Consider the following 23,050-nt stretch of genomic DNA (forward strand, 5'->3'; position numbering starts at 1 on the left):
GTGCAAAGTGCTTAGAACAATGCCTGGCATAAAATAGAATTCAATAACTCATTATTTTTATTAAGATGAATTTCTTATAATGGGATTTTTGGAAAGCAGGAATCACTGCCTAATTGTATCATATTTCATCTGAATTAATTTTGAATGACTGCATTTATCACATATTATTCTGCAGGATCATTTTACAGGGAATCTTGAGAGACAGTATGCTATCTAATAAACAAAACCAAATATCTGTGATAAAAAAGAAGTTATTTTTCATATGTAGGTTATATATATATCAGAATATTTTCCAAAATATTTCCCCATCTAAATAGCAGCCAATAGAAGGCATTGTTATTTTACAGTGTTAACATGTGCATTTTCAACTAGTGTAAATTCCAATAGAGAGAATCAAGAAACATACAGTAGTAAATAAAGTAAGCACTGTCTGAATGACAAGAAAATGAAGCAATGAACAAAAGCAGTGTCTCTTTTCTATTATTCCCTCTCATCTTTTATAAACTGGACCAAATATCTAATACTATAAGAAACCCGAAGTTATCCCAGTAATAGTCATCTGATATTTTAAAAACAAGGTATAGAAACAATAGGGTCATTCCTGAAAAGAAGCATGGCAAAGCTACACAAGAAGAAAAATTAACTACTAACCACTAAACAGCATCTTTCTAAATGAGCTGGTCACTTATTACACATGATCACTCATGTCCACCCTTGCCCCTTTCAGCAATATCCCGAGGAAGTTCCTTTTCCAGTGACCAGCCCCAGGATAGCAGTCCTCTCCAAATATGTGGGAAAACTCTCTACGTATGGAAATCCTCCGAGCTTGGCACAGAACAAAAACTCTTCCCTCAACTTAAAAACTAAAACTTTTTGTTGTTAGGATCTACCTATTTCCCAAGGAAAAACTGGCATCAATTAGTAGCCAGTGGTCTAAAGTGGTCTAAGAGGGAAAAGGCTAAGAGGGAGCTACTGCAGAGCTCTGAAAAACATGTTTGTATTCTATTTTGCTTAGATAAGTGCATTGGCTCAAGTTCAGTGATATTCTATTTTAATATGTGGATACCAGAGACAGTTGCAGTTTTCCACTTAGTTCCTGATAAGCTCCTGCCTTTCCCTGGCCACTGGTCTCTGCTTCAGCCCTGGAAGACTGACATCCACACTCAGCACCTGGCTGTCTCTGGCAGCATGCTTTGTTCTCCAACGTGAGTTTGACATGACCACCCGCCACGTCCTAGCTACTCCTCCTCCTCTTTCTCTGCACGTACATTTCAGTCCTTACTAAATGTCACCTACTCCAGATTAGTTCTTTCAGCCCCTGCCATAGACACTACTTTAGTACTGGTTCTCACCCTTTCTTACCTGCGTTGCTCTAATTGTATTTTAACTGTGTTCTTCTCCTGTGCTTTTGTTCTCTGAACTCAATCCATCATGCACATTCTGAACAATTACTCCTGCAGTGAAAGTCTCAAATATTATTATTCAATTAAAAATATTAGTAAATTTCCCACTTCTGAAGTTATGTGTGAAACACTGTCATGTCTTACAGAGCCCTTAATCATCTCAATCAGGTTATTACTTCACTCTTGACTTCTTCTCTTTCAAGGTCATATGATTACTTTCCCAATGGTCTTCACTTCCTATTTTATATCCCACCAGTTAGCAATTCTTTTCATAGCTGATGTTCTGTTCATTCTATCCTCTCTGATTAGTTAACTTAACCCGTTCATTTCTCCATTCATTGCCCCATTCAGGGGTCCATCTAAGCACCCTTCTGCAAGCTCCAGTCACTGCTGAACAGGGATGAGGCACTGGGAATTTAATAGGTTCATCGAAGTCCCTCCTTTAAGAAGCTCAATGTCAGTGGTGGGAAAGCGTGTTTCACTGTAATGCTTCCGAGGGCATGGTGGAGCATGGCTGAGTGAGCACAGGGGCACACCTCACACCCTGAGGATGTAGTGAGGGCTGTGTGGGGCAGAGCCACTGAGGCGCAGCTCTCAGGTCATTTCAGGAGATAGCCCTCTTCTCAAAGTGCACTTGGTACTGTGCACACACCCCACAGCACCCACCAAGTCAGGTCTAAACATTCATATATTCAAACACACCGTGAGGTCCTCGAGAGTAGATACTCAATCTCAACAGAGTTCTCATCTAGCAAGAGTGCAAACTCCACACAGTGACCTTCCTCTGCTGTTGAATGAACCTATGAAACAGTGAATCAGGGGTGAGATGTGGTCACATATGACCACATGCAAAGTAGTTCCAGTAACTTGGCTATATATACCACTAGGTAGCAAAATCTGTGTACATGTGATGTCGTAAGAATGAATGTTTGAGAGATTAATTTCTGCTACCCAAAGTCACAAAGCAAGAAAGTGAGCCAGAAATGGAACCCTGATAATCTGACATTTTAGTCCATGATTAATTATGTTTCATGAAACCATGACTCATATGTATTATGATACAAACATATGCATGATATGAAAGTATGTGGCATGATACATGGGTTTATCCACAAATGAAAAACTGAAGAACTATACAAATAGATCACAGCAATCATTTGTCATACTGTCAATATCCTCTGAAAGGAAATGAGCATCATACAGTATATTTTTAAGGCAAAACCTAAAAATTTCTTAGTGAACATGTATTATAAATTAACAGCCACAAGTGATTGGTAAATTTTTCTATGCTGAGGAAATAAAAGTCATACTAACTATAACTAGAAATCACTGAGAAGCATGGTCCTTTTGGCCATAAAAGTATATTTCATCCATAGACAGAGAACATCCTTCCCAACCACATTTTTATAATCATTTTATAGAAAGTGTGACTTTGCAGTATTACTTTGTGATCTAGAATAGAATATGTAAGTTGCTGTTAGAACAAAAAACTCTTTCTAATTCAAGCTACACAGTGAAAAGTCTAGCGCAATGAACGTAAATGTCAGCACTGGCATTTGGAACAGGAAACTAAATACCCTGTTTATTCATGTAATCGCTACATCCCGCCTGTACTGCAGGAACGTAGAGAGTTCCAACATAAATGCTGCCTTTTTTTTTTTTTTTTTTTTTACAAAATGTGGGTGCACACCAGAAACACACACACAAAAAAATGGTGCTAGCAGAATCAGGAGATGAAATGCAGACACGGAGCCCAGAGAAGGAGCAAGTGGGAGGTCGTGGGAGACACAGGGCTTGCAGTTGTCAAGGAAAGAGGTGTGCCTCCCTGCTGAGGGACGCAGGAGCACAGCAAGACCTAGGAGGGCTCAGCATGAGATGGGCAGAATGGAAATGGAATCCAAGCCACAACACAGCTGTGGACAGAGAATGATCTCAGTGGAATTTTGAAAAATAATCATTTTCTTTTCATTTAAAACTGAGATGCATATATTAAGAGTGATTATTAAAAGAAGGCAAAGTACAGATGCAAAGAATGTCAGGAAGAATCTTCCCCACAGTTAGACAATTATTTACAACAACAGATCTCTGCAAGGCCAAGTCATTTTCATGCTCACGGAAACTCTGTTTCAGATGTTACCTGTCATCGTCATGGCAACCCTCTTCTGTGCTTTCCTCCTTCCTCAGCTCAGCCACTGACTATTCTACAAATTCTATTTTGTTTGCCCGCCAAAACTGCCAGAGGAAGAAAGCATTCCTTTCGGACCTTGCCCACAAGCATAATGGAGATATTACTGACTGCCGAATCACACCTGTTAAGCTAGGCTTCTCTCTGAATCACTTACAGAAACTCTTGGAACTTTGAAGTGCAGATTTCTGAAGACTCATTCCCAGGGAATAGAAGAATCTTCTGATTTGGGTTATGATCAATAGGGAACAGAATAGAAGTGGCATATTTATGACTAATACGTCTTCCTACTTGAAAAAGTCAACTTCAATTCTTTTGGGGACATGTGCTTGTTGATTATGAGCAGTCCTACAATATTACAGTCACCCTGTAATTTTTGCGGTAGTCTAGTTGAAGCAAGGTGTCTGAAAGTAGTCAAAAAAGGGAAGATGCCATAAGGACACACTGAAGCAGAATTTCAAGCAAGTCAGCGTAGCTGTGCAATGGTGGGAAGTTGGCCAACTGAGCCAGCAAGAACGACAGCCCAGTTTCTTTAGCAGCAAATGCATCAGGCAGATATGCCGTGAAGAGGCAGAGGCTTCAAGGGTGCCAGGTTCTACAAATAGCTATTATTGCCACAAACAAAAATACCACCATCCTATGCACATCTTTGGAAAGAATTGTAAGTTATCTTTCATACATATTTATGCATAAAAATGGAATTCATATAAAATCAAATGACATAAGACAAATATATATGTGTGTGTATATATATAATCTAGGTATAAATTATTAATTTTTGTAGAAAAATTCCACCAGAAGGACTGCAAATCTTGCATTTGGAACAAATGTCTTCACAATCTGATCTGATAGATTCCAATTATGATGTTGCTTTTTCCACAAATTCTTACATCACTTGTTAACTTTCTATACCACTTCCCAGATTCTAACATATATTTCAAAAATTTGGTTGCAGGCTATGTTAGTTTTCTTTTGCTCCTGCAACAAATTATCACAACAATAGTGACTTTAAATGATATAAATGCATTATTTTACAGTGCTTAGGGTCAGAAATCCAGAAAAGGTCCCACTGGATTCAATCAGGTGCCGGCAGAGGTATGTCCCCTTCTTGAGGTTCAAGAGGAGCATCTATCTTCTGTCTTTGTGAACTGCAAGATGCTGCCCACATTCCTTGGCTCATGGGTCCTTCCACTGTCAAAGCCAACAACAGCCTTGGGCTTTCTCATGCTGGGTTGCTCTGCCTCCCTATTCCATCCTGAAGGACCCTTCCATCCAATGAATACCTTACTTTTCCCCTTCCCCATGTAGTGCAACATATTGCTAGGGTCCAGACTTCAGGAAATAGACATCTTTTGGGGTCAGTATTCTTCCCATCACAGGTAGACTTCTGGCCCACCAAGACTCACATCCCATCCACATGCAGAACATACTCCTCCCTTTCAAGGTGCCCCAGAGTATCAACCCATTACAGCATCAACTCAAAGTCTAATTCCTATCAAGCGGAAGCTTCACAAGCATCGACATCATCTAAATCCTGAATGGGAATTTAGGTAAGACCCACCTGGAGGCACAATTTTGCTCCATTTCTTTAACCATGAAACTCAAGAAATATGTTACCTGTTCCCCAAACAATGGTGGGCAGGTGTAGAATAACATTAACATTTATAGACATTCTTGCTCAAAAAGCCACCCCACACCAAAAAAAAAAAAAAAAAAAAAAAAAAAAAGGGAAAAAATTTACCAGTCTCAAGCAATTTTGAAATCCAGTTGACAGATTTCACTTGGTTTCAATGCCTCGGCACTACTCTCTGCCCTTCTGCTCTGTCTTCTGAACTCAAAGCACTGCCCTCTGGGCTTGGGGTTGGGTCTCCAGAGTCAGCAGTCAGTCTATGTTTGCTACGAGATCTAGCAGATGCTTGCCTCTAAGTATTTACAAAAGCATGTTTCTTGCTGGTAGATATTTGGGGGTCTGGTAATCTTTCTTTTATTCTTTTGCTGTCTCATTTCATTTAAAATGGCAATGCTTTTGCCAATATAACATTCTCAAGAACTATGGGTCTCCCATGTATGTCAGGGGATTCACTCCATTAAACACAAGCTTCTTTCACAGGTCTTCCTTAGATGATACCATAACTCCTTTTGACTTCTGCTGAAATGACCGAAGATACTCCTAAATCACATACTCGGTCATTTCAGAGAGCCTTTTGTGAGACTGACTACTCGATCTTCGACCTTTCTAGGAGTTAGCAAAAGGTCCTCCAGCTCAGTATTTGCTCTATAACATGCTTTTCCAATCCCATCCAAAGATCCCCTAGATATTAATTGACAGGAAATTTCTATAACTAAGTAAGTTAATTCATTGAAAGTTCTGCTTTCCACACGACTCCAAGATATAATCCTGCCAATCTTTCTGCCTCAATAGAACAAGGATTCCCTCTTTCTGGGTTTCCAAATCCATGCTCCCTATTCCCCGCTGAGCCTTCGCCAGCAGCATCCGTAACTTTCACATTTCTGCCAACAGCCTGGTTATGATGTTTGAGGAGTTCTTTAAGGCATGGATGTTTTCTCTGCCATACTCCTCAGTTCCTCAGGAGTCCCCACTGGGAGAGCTAGTGACATCCATATTTCTTCTACTAGTCCTTTAAACACAATATGAACCCTTTTCTAACATGCTTCTCAAGATTCTTCCATCTTTTGCCCACTGCCCAATTGCAAAACCATCCCCACATTTTTAAGATAGTTTTTATAGCAAAAGTCCACTTTTAAGGACTAAAATTGTTTCCTACTTCTGCTGTCAAAAACTTAGTGGCTTTAAGCAATGCAAACTTATCATCTTATGCTTCTGGGTGTCAGAAGTCTGAAATGAGTCCCATCGGATTAAAATGAAGGTGTCAACTGTGTTCCTTTCTGGAAGTTTTAAGGAAGAATACCTTCTTTGCATTTCTCAGTTTCTAGGAACTTCTGGGTTCCTTAGCTTCTCCCACCTCATCCATCTTTAAAGCCAGTTGCAGTCCTATATTGTACCATGTGATCCTGATTCTTTTGCCACCTCTGTCCATATTGAAGGTGCCTTGTGATCACATTGGGTCCTACCTCAAAATCCAGGATAATCTCCCTAGACTAAAGTCAGCCGAGAAGCATCCTTCATCCCTTCTGCTGCAGTGATTTCCCTTTGCTGTGTAGCGTAACGTATTCACAGACAGCAGAGCTGAGGACGTGGACATATGAAGCAGGCTTCACGTGTCCTCTAAGAGACTAAATTGTCTCCAGGGAAGCCTAGAGTCATGCACACACTCTATTTCTGCAGTGTAGCTCAGGGAACCAGTAAATATTTGGTGAGTAAATATAAGCAGCAAATACAGCCTAGTAAAAATCAAGTTATTTTATGTATTCATTTTAAAAACAGTCATGTATGTTGTACTTCAGTAGTCATAATGACATACAAATTCTAAAATAGGAAATAATTTTGGTTAAGAAAAATAATACTGAGTTTTCTGACAATTTCTTGACTTACTTTATATGCAACTAAATTAACAATAAGCCTCAATTTATCTGCAAATTGTTATAAAAGGAAATGTTTAAAAGAATGAACATCGATCTTTTCTTATAAAAACATATATGGTAGTAATGTTATTTTTTATAATTTCAAAAAATATTCCTTGAATAGGAAATGTTAAGTTTCTGAAAGAAGAATATTGAATCATGAAACCTTGTAACTAGACACACCAAGAAATATGAGGATTAAAAACAGGGAGAGAGCATTCACATTATTTCTCTGTTTTGTTTCTATCAAGTGTCTTAAATGTTCCTCTTGCTCAAATGATGCACTTTCTCATGAGGGCAATGTAAATGAAGAGTGTGTGTTGGTCCTGAGATGTGGGATTGGATGCACAGGTGACCCTAGGGTGGTTTAAGGCATGGCTGCCACTGGTCTTAAAAGCATCTTGCTGTAAATTAGTAAACAGAGTCATTTCTGCATGCAGCCCTGTTCCCAGTGGTCTGAATGCACTTTCTCTGAACATGTCCATCTCTCTCCCTCAATTTAGTGTCCTTAAGGTGCACAGCCAGATATAGCAATCCTGGATAGAGGGGTAGGGAGTAAGATAATTAGAAGTGACTGATACCACAAGAAGAAAGACAAAGATGCATGTGTCTTAGGGAGTGAAAAAGTTGTAGTAGATTTGGAGCAAGTAACGATAGCATTCCCCCGGAATATTTAACATGTGAGCCACAGTGTCAACTAAAGACATGCTGCTCCAACAAAAGACCAGATGTTAGTGAAGGACAGGAAAGGAAGCAGGCTCAGATGGGCTTAGAAGCAGGTAGAGGGAGGCAGGGACAGACCTTGTTTCTTTGGTCACTGCAAACTGAAAGACCTTTCTGACAAAATGGGAAAGGTGGATTTTAAATTCATATACCAGTCAGTGGTGAAATGTGGATGATGTAGTATTATACCTTAATTAAATTTCTTAATATAACTGTACTAAAAGCACTTGCAAAATGTGATGTAATTAAAGCCATAATCTCCACCCTTTGTAGAAGGTGCTTCAGCACAGTGTTACATAATGGATAAGCCAGTAGCAGGTCAACATCTGCACAGAGTTCATGAACCCAGACAAATGCTCTCTCTAGACCTCTAGCCTCTTTATTTCTGAACTGCGAGGGTTCCATGAGATGATCTCCTGGGTCTCTTGGCAATCTGACCAAGATACACATCTACAATGGAATCTGATGGGGGAGACTGTGTTGGGGATGCTGGCAATTAGTCACTAAATAAAGATGAACACCCCTGGACATTTTCCTCCACCTCTCCAGGAAACAAGATGAGGAGGGCGCCCTTGTGTAGGGGAACTGCTTACCAATCTTCCTTTTTCTTGCTATTGCTTTCAATATTCTGTGCACAGATGGGAGCTAATCCTGGAATTTTTCTCTCCCACTCTCAGCTTCTCTCCTGAACACCCACCTAGACAAAACAGCATTCTGTGTCTGTCTTTATTCCTCATCCCTCTGCCTGAGCCTGCTGCTCTGTGATGGGGTCAGCCAAGACCTGACCAGGTAAGGGCAAGTAGGGATGGAGGAGATCACCTCATGTGAGAGTCTCTGGTGCCTATTAAATGGTCCCAATTTTTTAATTCAAGTTTTTAATTTCATTTCTTGAAAAATATGCCTTAAGAGGAAATGGGATTTGACTCCTTACACCTTGCATTTGACAGCTTTCGCTGTGGCTGAAATGAGAATATTTTGGAACCAACAGTGTAAAATAATAGTTTAAAAGAGGACACATAGTAGCCTACATTTATTTGCTCTTGTTTCTACATGAAAAATAAGTCAAAGTTCTCCTTTTAACCTTAGCTTTTAAAACCTTCCTTTCTGCCATCTTTCAGTGCAAAATTCAAACGAGACTTTAGATACTGAAAAAAATCAATAACTAGACGTTTTTATTTCTTTGTCACCAGAATGGATATCAGAACTTTGACTATTTCAGTAAGAAAATTTAGATACTTTCAAAATGGTTAAGAGTACGTGCATTCACATCTCTGAGACAAAGAGCAAAACCACTGCTCTACGTAATTAAAAGAACACCAAATCCATGACATTTTACCTAAATAATGTATTTCATCTACTATGCATAGAAATCTTTTTTAAATGCTCAATTTAAATCCCCACACCGCAGCGTACTCTTCCATCTCCTTTGAAGTCAATCGGCATGCGGTGTGAGCGGAGGCTCGAATTGGCTAGAATGTCCCTAACAGACTTTGAGCACCTCAGATGAAAGCTGCTATTTAAGTACAAAGTATCATAATAATTTCTATGTATTTAAGGACTTCACTCACATCAATGGCAGTGCTTGACTCAGCCTCACCTATTTGGTACTTTGAGCCCTAATCCTTAAGTGAAATTTAACCAGTAGGATGTGTGTAACTTTGTTTTGTAAAAATAGTACAGAAAAAAAATACCATCAAAAGTGGAAGAGTCCAAAAATGGCCCATTCCATAAATTTCCCATTCCTGTGTCTGTAAATAGCAGAAAATCTCTTCATTAGAAAATAAAAGGCTAACAAAAGCCTTCTGTTGCTAGAGTTTGGGAAGGTCACCACCCACCCCTTGCCCCCAGGGACAGCACCTGGGTGTTTGCCTTACTGCTGACCATTAAGCCCCGGGTGATGCCCCTGGAACAGAAGGTAGAGCACAGACCACGTTCTCCTCTCAGACTGTTTTCTAGAGGTCAAGAAAATGGAGTAGAGAAGGCAGCTGGTTGTAGGAAAGTATTATTGTCTACTCAGAACTCATTTGTAGATTGAATAAGAAAAATGTGGAATATGGAGAAACACACCTCCCTTTCTAAGAATTCACATTGAAATTATCAACTGTAGTATTTTCCATTTTAAAATCATTTTGATCTTAGATAATTTATTAAAAGATATAATACCAAAAATATAAAATCCTTTCTAAAAATGCAAGCATTATTATTATTATCAGGACACTTGAGTCCAATTTGACTGTGTCTCCACCCAGTCCCTAAAGTCCTCCTCCCTCCTCACCTCATGCCATGCCCTGCCTGGGGCGACCGTTGCTGTGGGCTTGGGGTGCACCATTCCAGTATGATTCAAGCACTTATGAAGTATTTTCTAGTTATGCATTATACTCTAATAGATTGATTTAAATATTTTAAAAGAAGGCCTCTCATTATATGAGAGAGCAATGAATGTCTGTGACAAGGAGCACTTTCATTGTGACAAGGAGCACTTTCATGTGTTTCATGTTTTCTTGTTGAATTATCTGTGAGTTATCAGATTTCCCATCCTGTAACTTTTTGGCACGTCCAGTGACCGTGAACTTATCCTTCTTCTTGGGATTGGGGCAGTGTTTGCTGAGGTGCCCTCACAACACAGGAAGTGGGGGTGTCCTTCATTCACCATCTGTTAATTGCATCCTAGGGCTCTGGGCCCCATGACCTTCATTAAGCCCTCCCATGTCCTTTGCAGACCCCAGACCATGAACTAGGTGACTTTCTCTTCAATCTCCCAATCCTTATGCACGCTACACTACAATCCTAGGTGATTCATCATGGCACTGTGGCCCTGGACAAGACTCAGATAAAAAAATAACCATTAGCGAAATAAAGAATAAAGAATCATCAAAACATGTCAGGAGAAACAGAAATCCTTTCTTTCGGACTGTGTCCATGGCATTTCTCTGGCTCTGACTTCCTACCCTCCAAGTCCACATATGACCTCCAGTTGGTTGGTGCCCAGATGTCACTGGGAATTCAGAAGCACAGGTAACAGGAACAGCCACAAGCCAGGATGAAAAGACCATTATTTTAAAGTTCAGTAAAAAGAAAATCAGGCATTCATATTTTGGGAAACAGAAACAATTTGGAGATAAGGGTTACCACAAATTAGCATGCTGGTCAGGCACAATGGAAGCAGGAAACAGGATAGGAGTCTGAGACCTAAGGCACCATTAGAAAAATTGATCCCTGCTATGGTGGTAAACGGTCAGGAACCTTAGCACAGTTCTCTTAAGTATGCACATTATATAACTAAGTATCAAAATTTGAATTGCACACTTATGATTTAATCTGATTATAATCTGGCTAAATATGTATGTTTGCAGGAAGGAAAAATTAGGTGTGTGATTCTAAAAAATATTTTGAAAGTGTACATATATATGTATACATGCATATAGATGTATATATGTGTATATATTTAGTACATATACATATGTGTATAACAATCTATCCATATACATATATATATATCTATACACACATATATATGTTCATTTTCTTATCTCGGCAAATGAAACTCATTCCTAAGAAACAGCTTTTCTCTCAACGTGCTGATATCAACTTTCTGAGATTCTGTTTGAAATTCAGATTACAGACTGTGGTAAATTTATGAAAATAATGAAGACCACCTGGTCTCTCTGCTGTTATTTCTGCCTTGACATATTTTATGAGGTGTTTTATGCTATCAGAAATAACTATAATCCCCACCCTGATATCTGGGCTCATTTATATTACCAAAAAGTGACATGACGCAAATATTGGTTTTTCCTACTGACTACCCCCCTAAACAGAGCAAGGGGTTTTAATATGAAAAAAACATATGAGACACTTGTTTGTCTTTCAATAACCTATGCCAAGTTGCCTTTCCTTTTAAAGAACACAAAATCAAGTTAATTTACAAAATTAATAGCTACTAATGGTTGAAGTCTTAAACTCAAGAAATTCATTCACATGTGCGGAATGACTTGTCTTTCAAACAATTCTGTGAGATCATCAATACTGTCTTTTTATCAAAATTTAAAATATCTAAGGATAGAATATTAGGGATTGTGTCCAAGGTTACTGCATGAAATGGAAAAGAAAGGAAAAATAATAACAGAAGCCAGGTCTGGAAGTCAGATGTGGCTCCTAACCAGAGATTCCGGCCGTGGTAGTCTGGCAACTCCAGCAACACTGCACAGTCTGAGCACTATGCCAACGTGAGCAAGTCTCCCCTCAAGCTTCCCTCGTCACCCCAGGTCACGCCACCAAGTACGCACGAAGCCAAAAGGGCAACTAAAGTCTGGTGACACCAGACACCGTGGCTACTCCGTGCCCACTTCCTGTATCAACAACTAGGCGGCTTCTGCCGCACTGGCTCTTCAGGGAACCAGCTGGACATGGTCAAGCCACTCAGGCCACAGCCGTGGGCCCTGCAGTGTCATCTCTGTCTGTCAGGGACGAGTTGCAAGGTCCTGTCATCCCACATACACCACGAGCAGGGTTCCCTGCCAGCTTTACTCCAGATCGTCTGAAGGAAACAGAAGCTAGGCCCGTCCTTAACTCACTCTAATTTTCTGGGATCATCTCCTGGAGGCTTCTGGCAACAAAATCCTCCCTGCTAGAGATGAAGCATGAGGCTCCAGAGAAACCCAGCGGAGAATGATGACTGGCTGACAAAATGGTCACTGGAAACCCGGAAGCCCTGGCCAGCAGTGTGAGGGCAGCAGTCTTACTCCATCGGGTGGAGCTGGAGCCAGGACGGTGTGGCCATGTGACAAAGGGGCTGACTGATCCTGCCTCTACAAAACCAGCCTTAAACCCTGGACATGCTCACGGTCACCAACCCAGAATGAACACACAACTTACGAAGGCTCTTTGGTGCCACCTGTCACTATCTTTACATTCGGAGTAACTCAAAATAATCAGCTGTGAAAACAATGCATACGTTTCCCTTTCCAGCTCTTGGGCCAACAAGAATAATAACAATGTGCATATCTTTTGGGAACAAGTCACGTTAATTTGAATGTGGCATATGAAAGACTTGTGATTTCTGTGAGTAGTCCTGTGTCAACAAAGCATAATTAAAACCACAATCCTATAGTGATACTGTCAAATAATCTCAATGCTTAAGGTCGAGTCATGACACAGTTATCATCTGATTTAATATACCATGATATCATAATGAAAGTTATCATGAATCACCTTACATTAATTATTTTTAAAAATTTAATTCTTTATGCAACAAAACACTGTTTGTGTGTTACCTCTGCCACATGTAAATTTCAACAAATTTTGTATGTACTCCAGAGCCTTCTTTTGTCTAATATGACCTAACTGAAACATAGTGGACAAAGTGAAAAAAATCTTTAATCATATATAAACAAGGTGCTCTGCATAATTTGAACCATTTTCCACTTAAAAAATAGCTTCGTTTCCTCAAATCTCAATTGATGAATGTGTGGTGCTCTTGCAGGTTAAAAATGTGCTAACCCATTTTTATTGTAAAGGAGGATAACACTTAATAAAGAGAGCCAGACTACATCAGAGATTGTTTTAAATATTAACAGGTTAAAAGGAAAATTGACACAGACTGCATAATTTTATAATTGCACATGATACCTGCCAGACCTTGCAAGTGGATATCTGGCTGCCAAAGGCCTGTTTTCTTTTCATCAAAACTCTAAGGAATTTGCATTTCTAAAACAGACATTAAACTGCTTTAGACTGGAATGCATTTGCTTTGGAAAATGGTAATTTTTAGAACAAATAACCTTTTTCATTCAAGTTCTCCAAAAAACCATTTTAATGAATACTTTTTATAATACTATGATTAGCTTTTCAAGTTTATTGGAATCCTATGTATATTTAGTTTCTTTATTATGGAATGTCTCTCAAATTACACGTTTCATAAGTTCATTAAATCAATTGTGTTGCTAGGTGACCATTTGGACTTCTGAGTCATTACACTTTATCTCTAGGGTAGGTTAAGTTTGAGAAAATTTTCTTTTCCTTTCAGAATGTATAAAGTGTAAAGAAAGAGTATTGTAGGTTTGGTTTAAAATAGAACTCAAATATTCTTTGGAAAATTATAACATCTTTCAAAAGTTTTGTACTATGAAGATAGAAAATGAGTAAGGAAAAAGATATAGATAGGTAGAAGAAAAAAAGAAAAAAATCAACTCCTACTTACCAGGTGTGAAATTGTATCGAGCTGAAAATCCCATAGACTCCAGCTCTCCATCAGCAAAAAATTTAATCCACAGAAATCTTCCACTGGATTTTATTACGGGTGGATTTTGTTGTCCACAGAAACGGCCAATTATTGGAGAAAAGCCAAAAGGTCCATCTCGAACTTCAATATGATCAAATTTGCACTCCCAAGACGGTTCAATAGAGTATTTCTCATCAAAGTAAAGTTCAATGCACTGTCTTGGGGCAGCTGTAAAAAAGAAAGATTGTATCTAGAAGGCCATTTTTTAAATCATTTAGGTTGACTTTTCTGATTCTATTTTGGGTTTTATCTGTTATATCTTTTATCGAACTCTGAAGATGATATGCATGGAAATACAAAGAAAGCAGAGGATACTCAGTATTGTAAGGGGTATTTTCATGAAAATGCTTGAGGGGGTAGTCCTCAAAACTGATGATGTTGCACAAAATATTGCTTTGATATAAAACAACCATTTTGATGTCTAACACAGAACCAACACATCCCTGCAGTATTTTTGTGAAAGGCTAGCATCTCAGATGTGGAAGGGAGAGGGGCATTGTTCTCTTTTCTCGTATTTCTGTAGTACTCAGGTTTAAGGTCAGACACGACCTGAGAAGAGTTCAGCATGGAGTTATACAAGAGTTCAGGTGAAGAGATGCCATGCAGGAATCTCAGTTAGATCCAAATGCAAACACTGTTAGGAACAGTTTTCTAGAACACTGATTTGACCCTACCCCTTTCGGTTTAAACTTCAGCAGGTCTGGCACCTGCAGGACAATGACCAGCACTGGGCATAGGAGACACCTTGAGGACTTCCTCCTTCGAGGGTCTCACTAACTCACAGACAGCCCAAACTCAGGCCACCTCAAACATGTTATATTTTGTCAGATGACGTGCCCTTCAGGCAAACATGTATTTTTCCACTTTCTTGCATATCTAATAGACCCAAATTTTAACTCATCTCTTTTTAGGAAGACCTTATTTAAAGGAGAACCTCCTCTTTGACTCTGCTCATGAGAGACAAGGACCATATCTTATTTATCTTTTTCCTTTTCGGCACCATATCGCACAGTATCTGTCATTGAGGATTTCCAAGAGAGTCTTTGTGAGTGAACTCTGAATGAACTATCTCCATACGTGTTTTCACAGCTCTCTAAAAGATCCTGGGAGAGGCCCATGGGGCTGTGACCGCATATAGCGCCACAGGAATTCACTTGCTAATGTCCCTCCATTCTTCGCTTGTCATGTCCCAAACAGTCCAAAACTCTGTCCTACAGGGTGTTCCAGAGAGGCCATTCATTGGTGGACCTGCTAGGAGCTGGTGACCAGCTGCTGCCCCTGCTCCCAGGGTACATCCTCACTACTTGCCCCTCCAAAAGCTTGAAGGCAGTGAATCTGCACAGCAGGCTGTGCTGTCCCTGTGGTCAGCAAACCATGCTGAATGGCTGTTTTCCACACTCCGCAGATTCTTAAATGTGTATTCATATCACCCTGGTGACATAAAAATTAAACTCTTGTATACATGGATGCCAAAAATGTATATAGAATTGAGATACGTGATGACTTGGAAAATAAAGTAAAATCTTACTGTTCTCCAAGTACAAATTTAAAATCAATAGGTAAAAGGTCAGTTCATGTAAAAAGATTATTTTGTGAATCACTCTTAATCCTTATGAATATTTCTGACTTATTAGACATTGAAAAAATACTTATTACTTGTATAAAAATCAGGCATAATGTTATCTGACATTAATATACATCACAAAGTTCCATAGACATAATATCCAAGATAATGACAGATTTGAAGGAGTTTCCATTAATATTTTGAAATCTCCAAATTTGAAAATATCCTAAGAAGTTACTTTGAAAACCAAGTAGTAGTCTGAAAGCAAGATGGCAGATGACTAAGAAACTGAACCTGTTTACCCATTTAGCACTATATACACCATTTGCATGTGTTACCTTTCTGCAGAAGAGGTGTTCTTGTCTCCTCTTTGATAAGTCTTAAGAGGAACTCAACTATTTCAAGACCTACACGATTCTTTTAGTGGAAAATAATGTAGTGTTAGGGCAAGAGGAGCAGTGAGCAGCCAGGTGCTCAGAGCTGTCTGCACGTCTTCTCTCAACACACACCCACCTGTTGTCCTCACTAGGAAACATGTGACTATTTGACATAAGTTTATTTTTTTTTTTACCATCATCACTGTCACGTAAGTTCTGTCCAACATGGAGAAGCAAACCACTCCATTTTCCTTCAGGAAATAGACCATCACTCTGGCTTTTAGTAGACTACATTGTATGTGGGAAATTTGGTTTTCTTTTTCCAGTATGTTAAAATTACCTACATATACCCACATATGAAAATGCCACTAACCAAGTTTTAGTATGTAGTAAAATAACTTTTAAAGATAAGTATACCAGCCGGGCATGGTTGCATATGCCTGTAATCTCCACAATTTGAGAGGTTAAGGCAGAAGGAATGCAAGTTTGAGGTCAGCCTGGGAAACTTAGTAAGACTCTCAGCAACATTTAGATAGACTCTCTAAAAATTAAAAAAAGAGAAAGGAAGGAAGGAAGGAAGGAAGAAAGAAAGGAAGGAGGGAAGGAAGGAAGGAAAGAAGAATAGGAAAGAAAGAGAACTGGGGAATATATCTTAGTGGTAAAGTTTCCCTGGCTTCAATATCCAGAACTTCCTTGCCTACTCCCAGAAGTATACCAGATAGTTCTTGCAGATTTAAAAATGAGTAATTATGGCACAAGAAAACCAATTCAAGCTCTCTACGTCCAACTCCTTAAACATGCATTTTCTTCACCTTCAAAATGCTCACTTCACAGCTGAGACTCACATTTTCCCAAAACTGCCTTTAATGTGAAACAGGCTGCTTTCTGAGAAGACTCAAACTCTCTGAGCGCCTCTGAACATGCTATGCACTACGGATGCTTTACTCTGACTAGTGCCCATATGTACAGCATATTTCCTCTAATTTGTGGAAGTTTTGAGACCACCTGAAATCCACAAGGGGTTCTCCTTTCTGTGACTGAGACATCCCCTGTATTCATAATCACAACCTGTCTTACCTCAAGAAACTCACCACTTACTTACCCTTCTTTCTCTTGTATTTAAAGTATTCCCAGTTACCTGGGAGGTTGAGGCAGAAAATTTGTAATTTCAAAGCCAGCCTGGATAACTTAATGAGATCTTAATTGAAAATTAACAAAAGGTTGGGAATAGAACTCAATGATAGAGCACTTGCCCAGCACGTGGGAGGCCCTGGGTTCAATCCCCAGTATCAGCAGAAAAAAAAAAAAAAAAAATGTACCTTTACTCCTGCGGAATAGGTTATTATTTTAGAACTAAATTTAGACAACTTTTTCCATTAAGAGAAGAAAAGGCAAAGAAAAAAAGAGAGAGATTGCCTGTCCTCCACTGATCCCGCTGTCCGCAGACACACCCGCCCTTGCTCTTGCATGCACCAGACCTTGGTTCCCACCCACGGTGTCAAAAGGAGCATCCTAAAGCTCAGGCACACTCTAATTGCTTCCTGCAGGGTACACTTCCGCCTTCACCCTATGTCCCTTGTCATAACAAATGGCACTCTGGTAACTCCCTGCTTCTTGAAACTCCACCCCTGGCAGCGGCCGTGATGTTCTTCACCTGACTCTCCTGCCACCCCTGGGTTTCTCTCTGCCCTGTCCGTCCTGAAGATGACCTGCATCTTCTCTTCTCTCATTTCAGGCCAGCACACTGGAGGCCACTGGTACCTCACAGAAGGCCCTCGGGGGCTCCACCTAAGACCAGCTAAGTTAGGACTCACAGGCAAGGGCCCTGCCATCTACAGATTTTACAAGAGTTGAAAAATAGTGCTTCAAATATTTTGGGTGGTTTTATTCATACTGCTAACTTCAGTAACAATCTTTATGCTTATGTCCTATAAATAGGCACTGTTAGCACAGATCTCTCCACTGAGCTCAAGATCCATATATCCGATGTCTTCATAAGATAGCTCCATAAACGCCAAAATGGAACACATTATTTTCCCTTTAAACCCTCTTTTCCACCTGCATTTTTTCCTGGCATGACATTTCACCTCATAAACCACCAAGCAAAATATCTTGGAATGGCCCAGGGACTCTCTCTTCTCACACCTCACACCCATTCTTGATTCTGTGTCCCAAATACTTCTCATTTCCTCCTTTTACTCCATGACCAATTCCTTTCTTTCGTTCAGGTTTTCACTACGATGTGCTTGGTCCTGTACAGCAGTGTCTTAGTTTAAATTCTTTCTCCTCAGTGTCTTCCTCACTAAAAATCTTAGCTCGTTACTTCTCTACATTAATCATTCCATGGTACTCATTGTATATAACTCAAAATCCATACTTCCATGGCTGTGACAGATGGAATTCCAGGTTCTGCTTTCCTGAGACCATTGTCTCCGTCATCTTTGCTCCTACATAGAAACCCTAGGTGCTCCCAACCTACCGCACCTCGAATGCTGGCATATGAAGCTTTGTGTACAGGATGATTACCTCCTGAATATTCTTTAAAATTGAAAGTTGGCATTTTTCCTGACAGTCTTGTCTTTCATCTTCCTATTCCAACCATCCTGTGCTAATCCCCTAGCCCCATTAGATTGTTAAGTGAAAGGAGTATAGTACTTTGGCCACATTGTAAGCGTCTTAATGCAAATAGTATGTCTTTCTTTCAGTGCTCTCTATACTCTACCTCGAAGAGCAGATGTTCAATGTTACTTAAATAAGTATACAGAAAGAGTCTAGGTACTCTAGGGTTGAACCAAGGTCCTGCATATGGCAAGTTCTCTACCACTTAACTACAGGCCTAGAATTTTTTTTTTTTTTTTTTTTTTAAATTTTGAGGCAGGGTCTCATTAAGTTTTCCAGGCTGGCCTTGTAGCCTTGAACTTGCAGTCCTCCTGCCTCAGCCTTCAGAGTCACTGGGATAGAAGCAACATGATTGTTAAAGAGGTTCTATTCAATTCTTCACTTTAGATTTGTTCTTGACATAACTACAAATGAATGAGAATTTGTACATACTATTAAGGTCAAGTTTAGCAATACTTTCTGTTTTCAAATAATAGTAAACATGAAAATGCAATTAACATGCAAAGATTTGTTTCTGAATTAATATTTTGAAATAAGAAATTTTAAGGTGATTTCATTCTTTTTAATAATTCAGCATTTAAAATAATGTTGTTTTAGAAAACAAATATTGTTCTATGAAATAAAGTAGTATATTTAACTTATCTCTGCCTTATTAGTAAAATAAGGACAAGAAATATACTTCTTATAACACGTTTTGACGTGTTCTTACAAAGTTTGTAATCTATGTTATTTGTTACATAAGTAGATCATAGATATGTGGTAGTAATTTGACAAAAAGAACAACTAGTTTCAGGCCAGAACCTCCATAATTAAATTTCCTTTTCTATCAATCAAAACTGCAAGATCTCTGATTTTTTTGTTTGTTTTATTCTTTTAATATTAGTTTAATGTTTCTCCTTTCTGCATAATGCCATTTATTTGCAAAAAGTTCCCCTTTAAGGATGGAATGGGAAAGGAAAACATTCTGAACTCAAAATTATGACAAGAAAAAAATAACCAATTTTTTTCATCTTTTTTCTTTGCATTGGTAAAGGAGGTTGAACCCAGGGCTTCATGAATGCTCGACAGGCGTACTGTCACTGAGCTACCTGAATATTATCTGACCACAAGGATATTATCTAAATAAAGACTCTTAAAATCATTTAAGCAGAAGACTTTTTCTTTTGAAGCATCAATCAAAGAACCATCTCTCTAGTTCAAACCTGGATACCAAGTATGCATACCTTTTCACTAAAGCAGCTTCCTCCGTCTATGTGTGTGGAGGGGTGTCATAAGTTTTATATGTTTTGGCACTGATCTTTAAAGTATTGAAACCCATCACTTGATGAAATATTCATATATTTTTAAAAGCTATGTTTAACACAGAAGTGTCTCAAGGTTAGCAGAAATGGGATAAGTTCAAAGACAGATGAGTCTCTTTTTTCAGTAGTATTTATCCTTCAATCTAGAGAAAGAATGATGGAAGAAATCTTCATAAATTAGAACCCTGACATTCACTTAAAAATGTGATGTTAATTGTTAGCACAAAATAAGGTGATTGCCATTCAGTTTAGTGTTTCTAAAACATAAGAATAGATATATCTTTGACTTCAAGGTTTTTGTTGCTTTATACCTCATATAAGAAAATAGCAAATGTATAGGTTATTCTAATAATTGTTAACCTAAAAAATACTGGTTTTTGAAAACATTACACATTAGGTAACTCTATACCAACCATAATCCATTCTGTTACTTTGGAATTCTAAATCAATTCAATCAGCTGCAGAATAAGCTCTTACATTGTTGACTTGTTTTTATTTCCCAGAATTTGCTTGTTCATAACCCATTGCTAATAATTTCAGTAATTAGCCTTATTCCAGATTTGCAGTTGCTTCGCTCAAAGATATTTATGTCCATCATCTCCAAAATCAATTTTTCTAATGTCTATGTGCTTATTGCCCATCCAAAACCCTGAGAAGTCCAGGTTCTGGCTTGTGCTCCTGGCTCTGGCCCACTCCTTACCTTCTATGATGTAGATGCACTCCCGGTCCGGGGGGTACTTGCTGGGGTAGTTGGGAGAGGTGAAGACACCTCCCTCTGCATGTTTCGTCCAAGTTCCACACTGCACTGACTTCTGCGTTTCTGAGGTGGTTTGTTTTTCTGTGGCATAAATAAATAAATAAAGCCATCATCCAATTTTTTATAATACTAAAAATAGAGAGAACACTCTTATAATATCCATTAGTAAATTAATTTTGAAATGCTCTCTTAGCTAAAACCAATCAATTATACACACTATAAAATGTTCAAATATTCTGGAATATTAAAGAATGGGGAACACAGGAAAATGCAAAATAATTAGAGTTGATCCACTAGCATTTTTTCATGGAAACATACCTGTTCCTTTCTTGGTTGCCCCAGACAAATGGAGGATGATTAAACTTGCTGCAACTGCAACAGGAAAGAGAAATTAGGAAGAGGTCATATACACCAAAATGATCAAATCTTATAAGAGCACATAACCAAATTTAAGAATAAAATGATACCAAAGTGGAGTAGTTTTATATTATTAAGAGTTACAAGTTGATTCAGAAATTTGGGAAAAACCAATCTAAAATGTACAAAGGAAAAACTTGGGAATACCTAAAAGAAGTAATGCATGCTTAGAATGGATGAGACCCAAGCTCCTAGGGTCAAAGCATATTTCAAAATTAAGAGGTAACATTACATTTTACTAATGTCACACAAGTTACAGTGAGATATCAAGACCCAGACTTTGTGAAAGATTTTGCTAGCCTCTCTAAAGGAAGAGAGAGAGAGCGACAGCAGGTAAAAGGAGAGAGGGGAAAAGAAGAGGAAGAGCTCATGACTGATCCTAACACGTTGCCAATGTGGCTATGGTTTAGAACATAAACACTTAGCTAATTCTATGAAGCATGGCAGGAGGAAGATCAAGTCAAACAGATGAGCATGGATTGGAGGCATTAAGCAGCATTATAAAAAGGTCTTACAAAAATGTATGGAACCACCAAGTAACACTGTCCCAAGCACTTTTTGGGCTATGAGATTTATAATCTATGAATAGTTTATTGAGTCAGTTGTTTTGTACCAGAGATACTGGTCTGTAATTTAACTGCAAATCTGCAACACCATTTTAACCTGAACTTCTGTTTTACTTCTCTACTCTTGATTGGCTCAACATAAAACTTACAAGATGTTAAAGTCATCTAGTCGTCATAATCTCTAATTTTTCTTTACTAATTTCTTTTTATTTATTTTGATGCTGAATTACATAAAAGGTCTACATTCTCACATTTCCACTTAAAATGAATTTAGGGGAGGAAGGGTATAATTCACAATAATTTCCTAAAATAAAATTCAGTACAGGAGCTTAGAAATTATGCCTAAACATTACTCCAAGAAAATCATCTGGGCCTTGATATCAATGTTTGAGAAGCCGTCAATTGTATTGCTTTATATTCCAACAATGTGATGATCTTTACTGTAGATAAAAACATTGGTGATTGCCTTTGTGTCATTGTTTTGTGTATTTAAGTTGCATAAAAAAATAAAAATCACCTTAGTTCGCCATGATTCTGCACACACACCACCACCACCACCACCACCACCACACAGAGGCATCTGGTACACATTCAGGTACACATCTGGTATTTTTCTTACTCTGCTTTCGGTGTTTTCATGGAATCACACTACTGAAAGCAAAGCCGGTCTCTTAACTGCGTGGCACAGGATTAACACTATAATCCTGGCTTTATCATGTGAAATTGCCACCACAATTTTGCATTGCCTTTACTGAACGACTTTTGATGTCGATTCCCTCCACTTCCTCCCGCCCCACACTGCACGCTTCCCCATACTCTAAAGCAGCTTTAGGTCTACTGGACTGAAGAGAGTTGAGATTGGCACTCGCCCCAAACCCTGGGTTCAAGCGCGCCTTAGATTGCCTGTGGGACTGGGAGTCTGAGCTGCGGAACACCAGGAAGAGGAGTATTTCTCCTGGTCCCACCAAGTATAAACCCTGCTCCCTAGCCCTTTCCACCTGCGCCCTCTCTGGGGCCGCGGCCGCTCCCGCACGTGCCCCTGTCTGAACTGCACACTCTTCTGGACCCCGGAGGTTCCTGCCCTCGGAGAACCTGCCTTTCCTGGCCCACTCTGAGGTCGAGCGACGCCTGACTGTGCGCCGCCCCCACTCCCGGCTCTATAATGCTGCAATACAGAAAGTTTACATCTGCCCCAGACTCGCGGGGACTGCGGGGTCCAGCCGGAGCGCGGCGGCGGGGCTTTTCCCCTGCGCGTTCGGCGGGGAGGAGGGAAGGGGAGGAATGGCTCCGGGGAGCCGGCCGGGCGGCGGGAAAG

The 23,050-nt window shown here is 39.3% G+C and overlaps 1 protein-coding gene across 1 annotated transcript in view; it reads right to left on the minus strand.

Annotated features, from left to right (window-relative positions):
* The window catches only part of Neto1 (neuropilin and tolloid like 1), a 105,788-nt gene that overhangs the window by 82,439 nt on the left and 299 nt on the right, over positions 1–23,050 (minus strand). The window contains exons 2-4 of the mRNA XM_047526631.1: positions 21,071–21,124; positions 20,696–20,833; positions 14,054–14,302 (exon numbers count right to left, since the gene is read on the minus strand). Coding sequence (XP_047382587.1) covers positions 14,054–14,302; positions 20,696–20,833; positions 21,071–21,124 — 441 coding nt within the window. The remainder of the gene's footprint in view (positions 1–14,053; positions 14,303–20,695; positions 20,834–21,070; positions 21,125–23,050) is intronic.

The sequence above is a fragment of the Sciurus carolinensis genome, chromosome 15, assembly GCF_902686445.1.
Source record: "Sciurus carolinensis chromosome 15, mSciCar1.2, whole genome shotgun sequence".
NCBI classification, from domain to species: domain Eukaryota; kingdom Metazoa; phylum Chordata; class Mammalia; order Rodentia; family Sciuridae; genus Sciurus; species Sciurus carolinensis.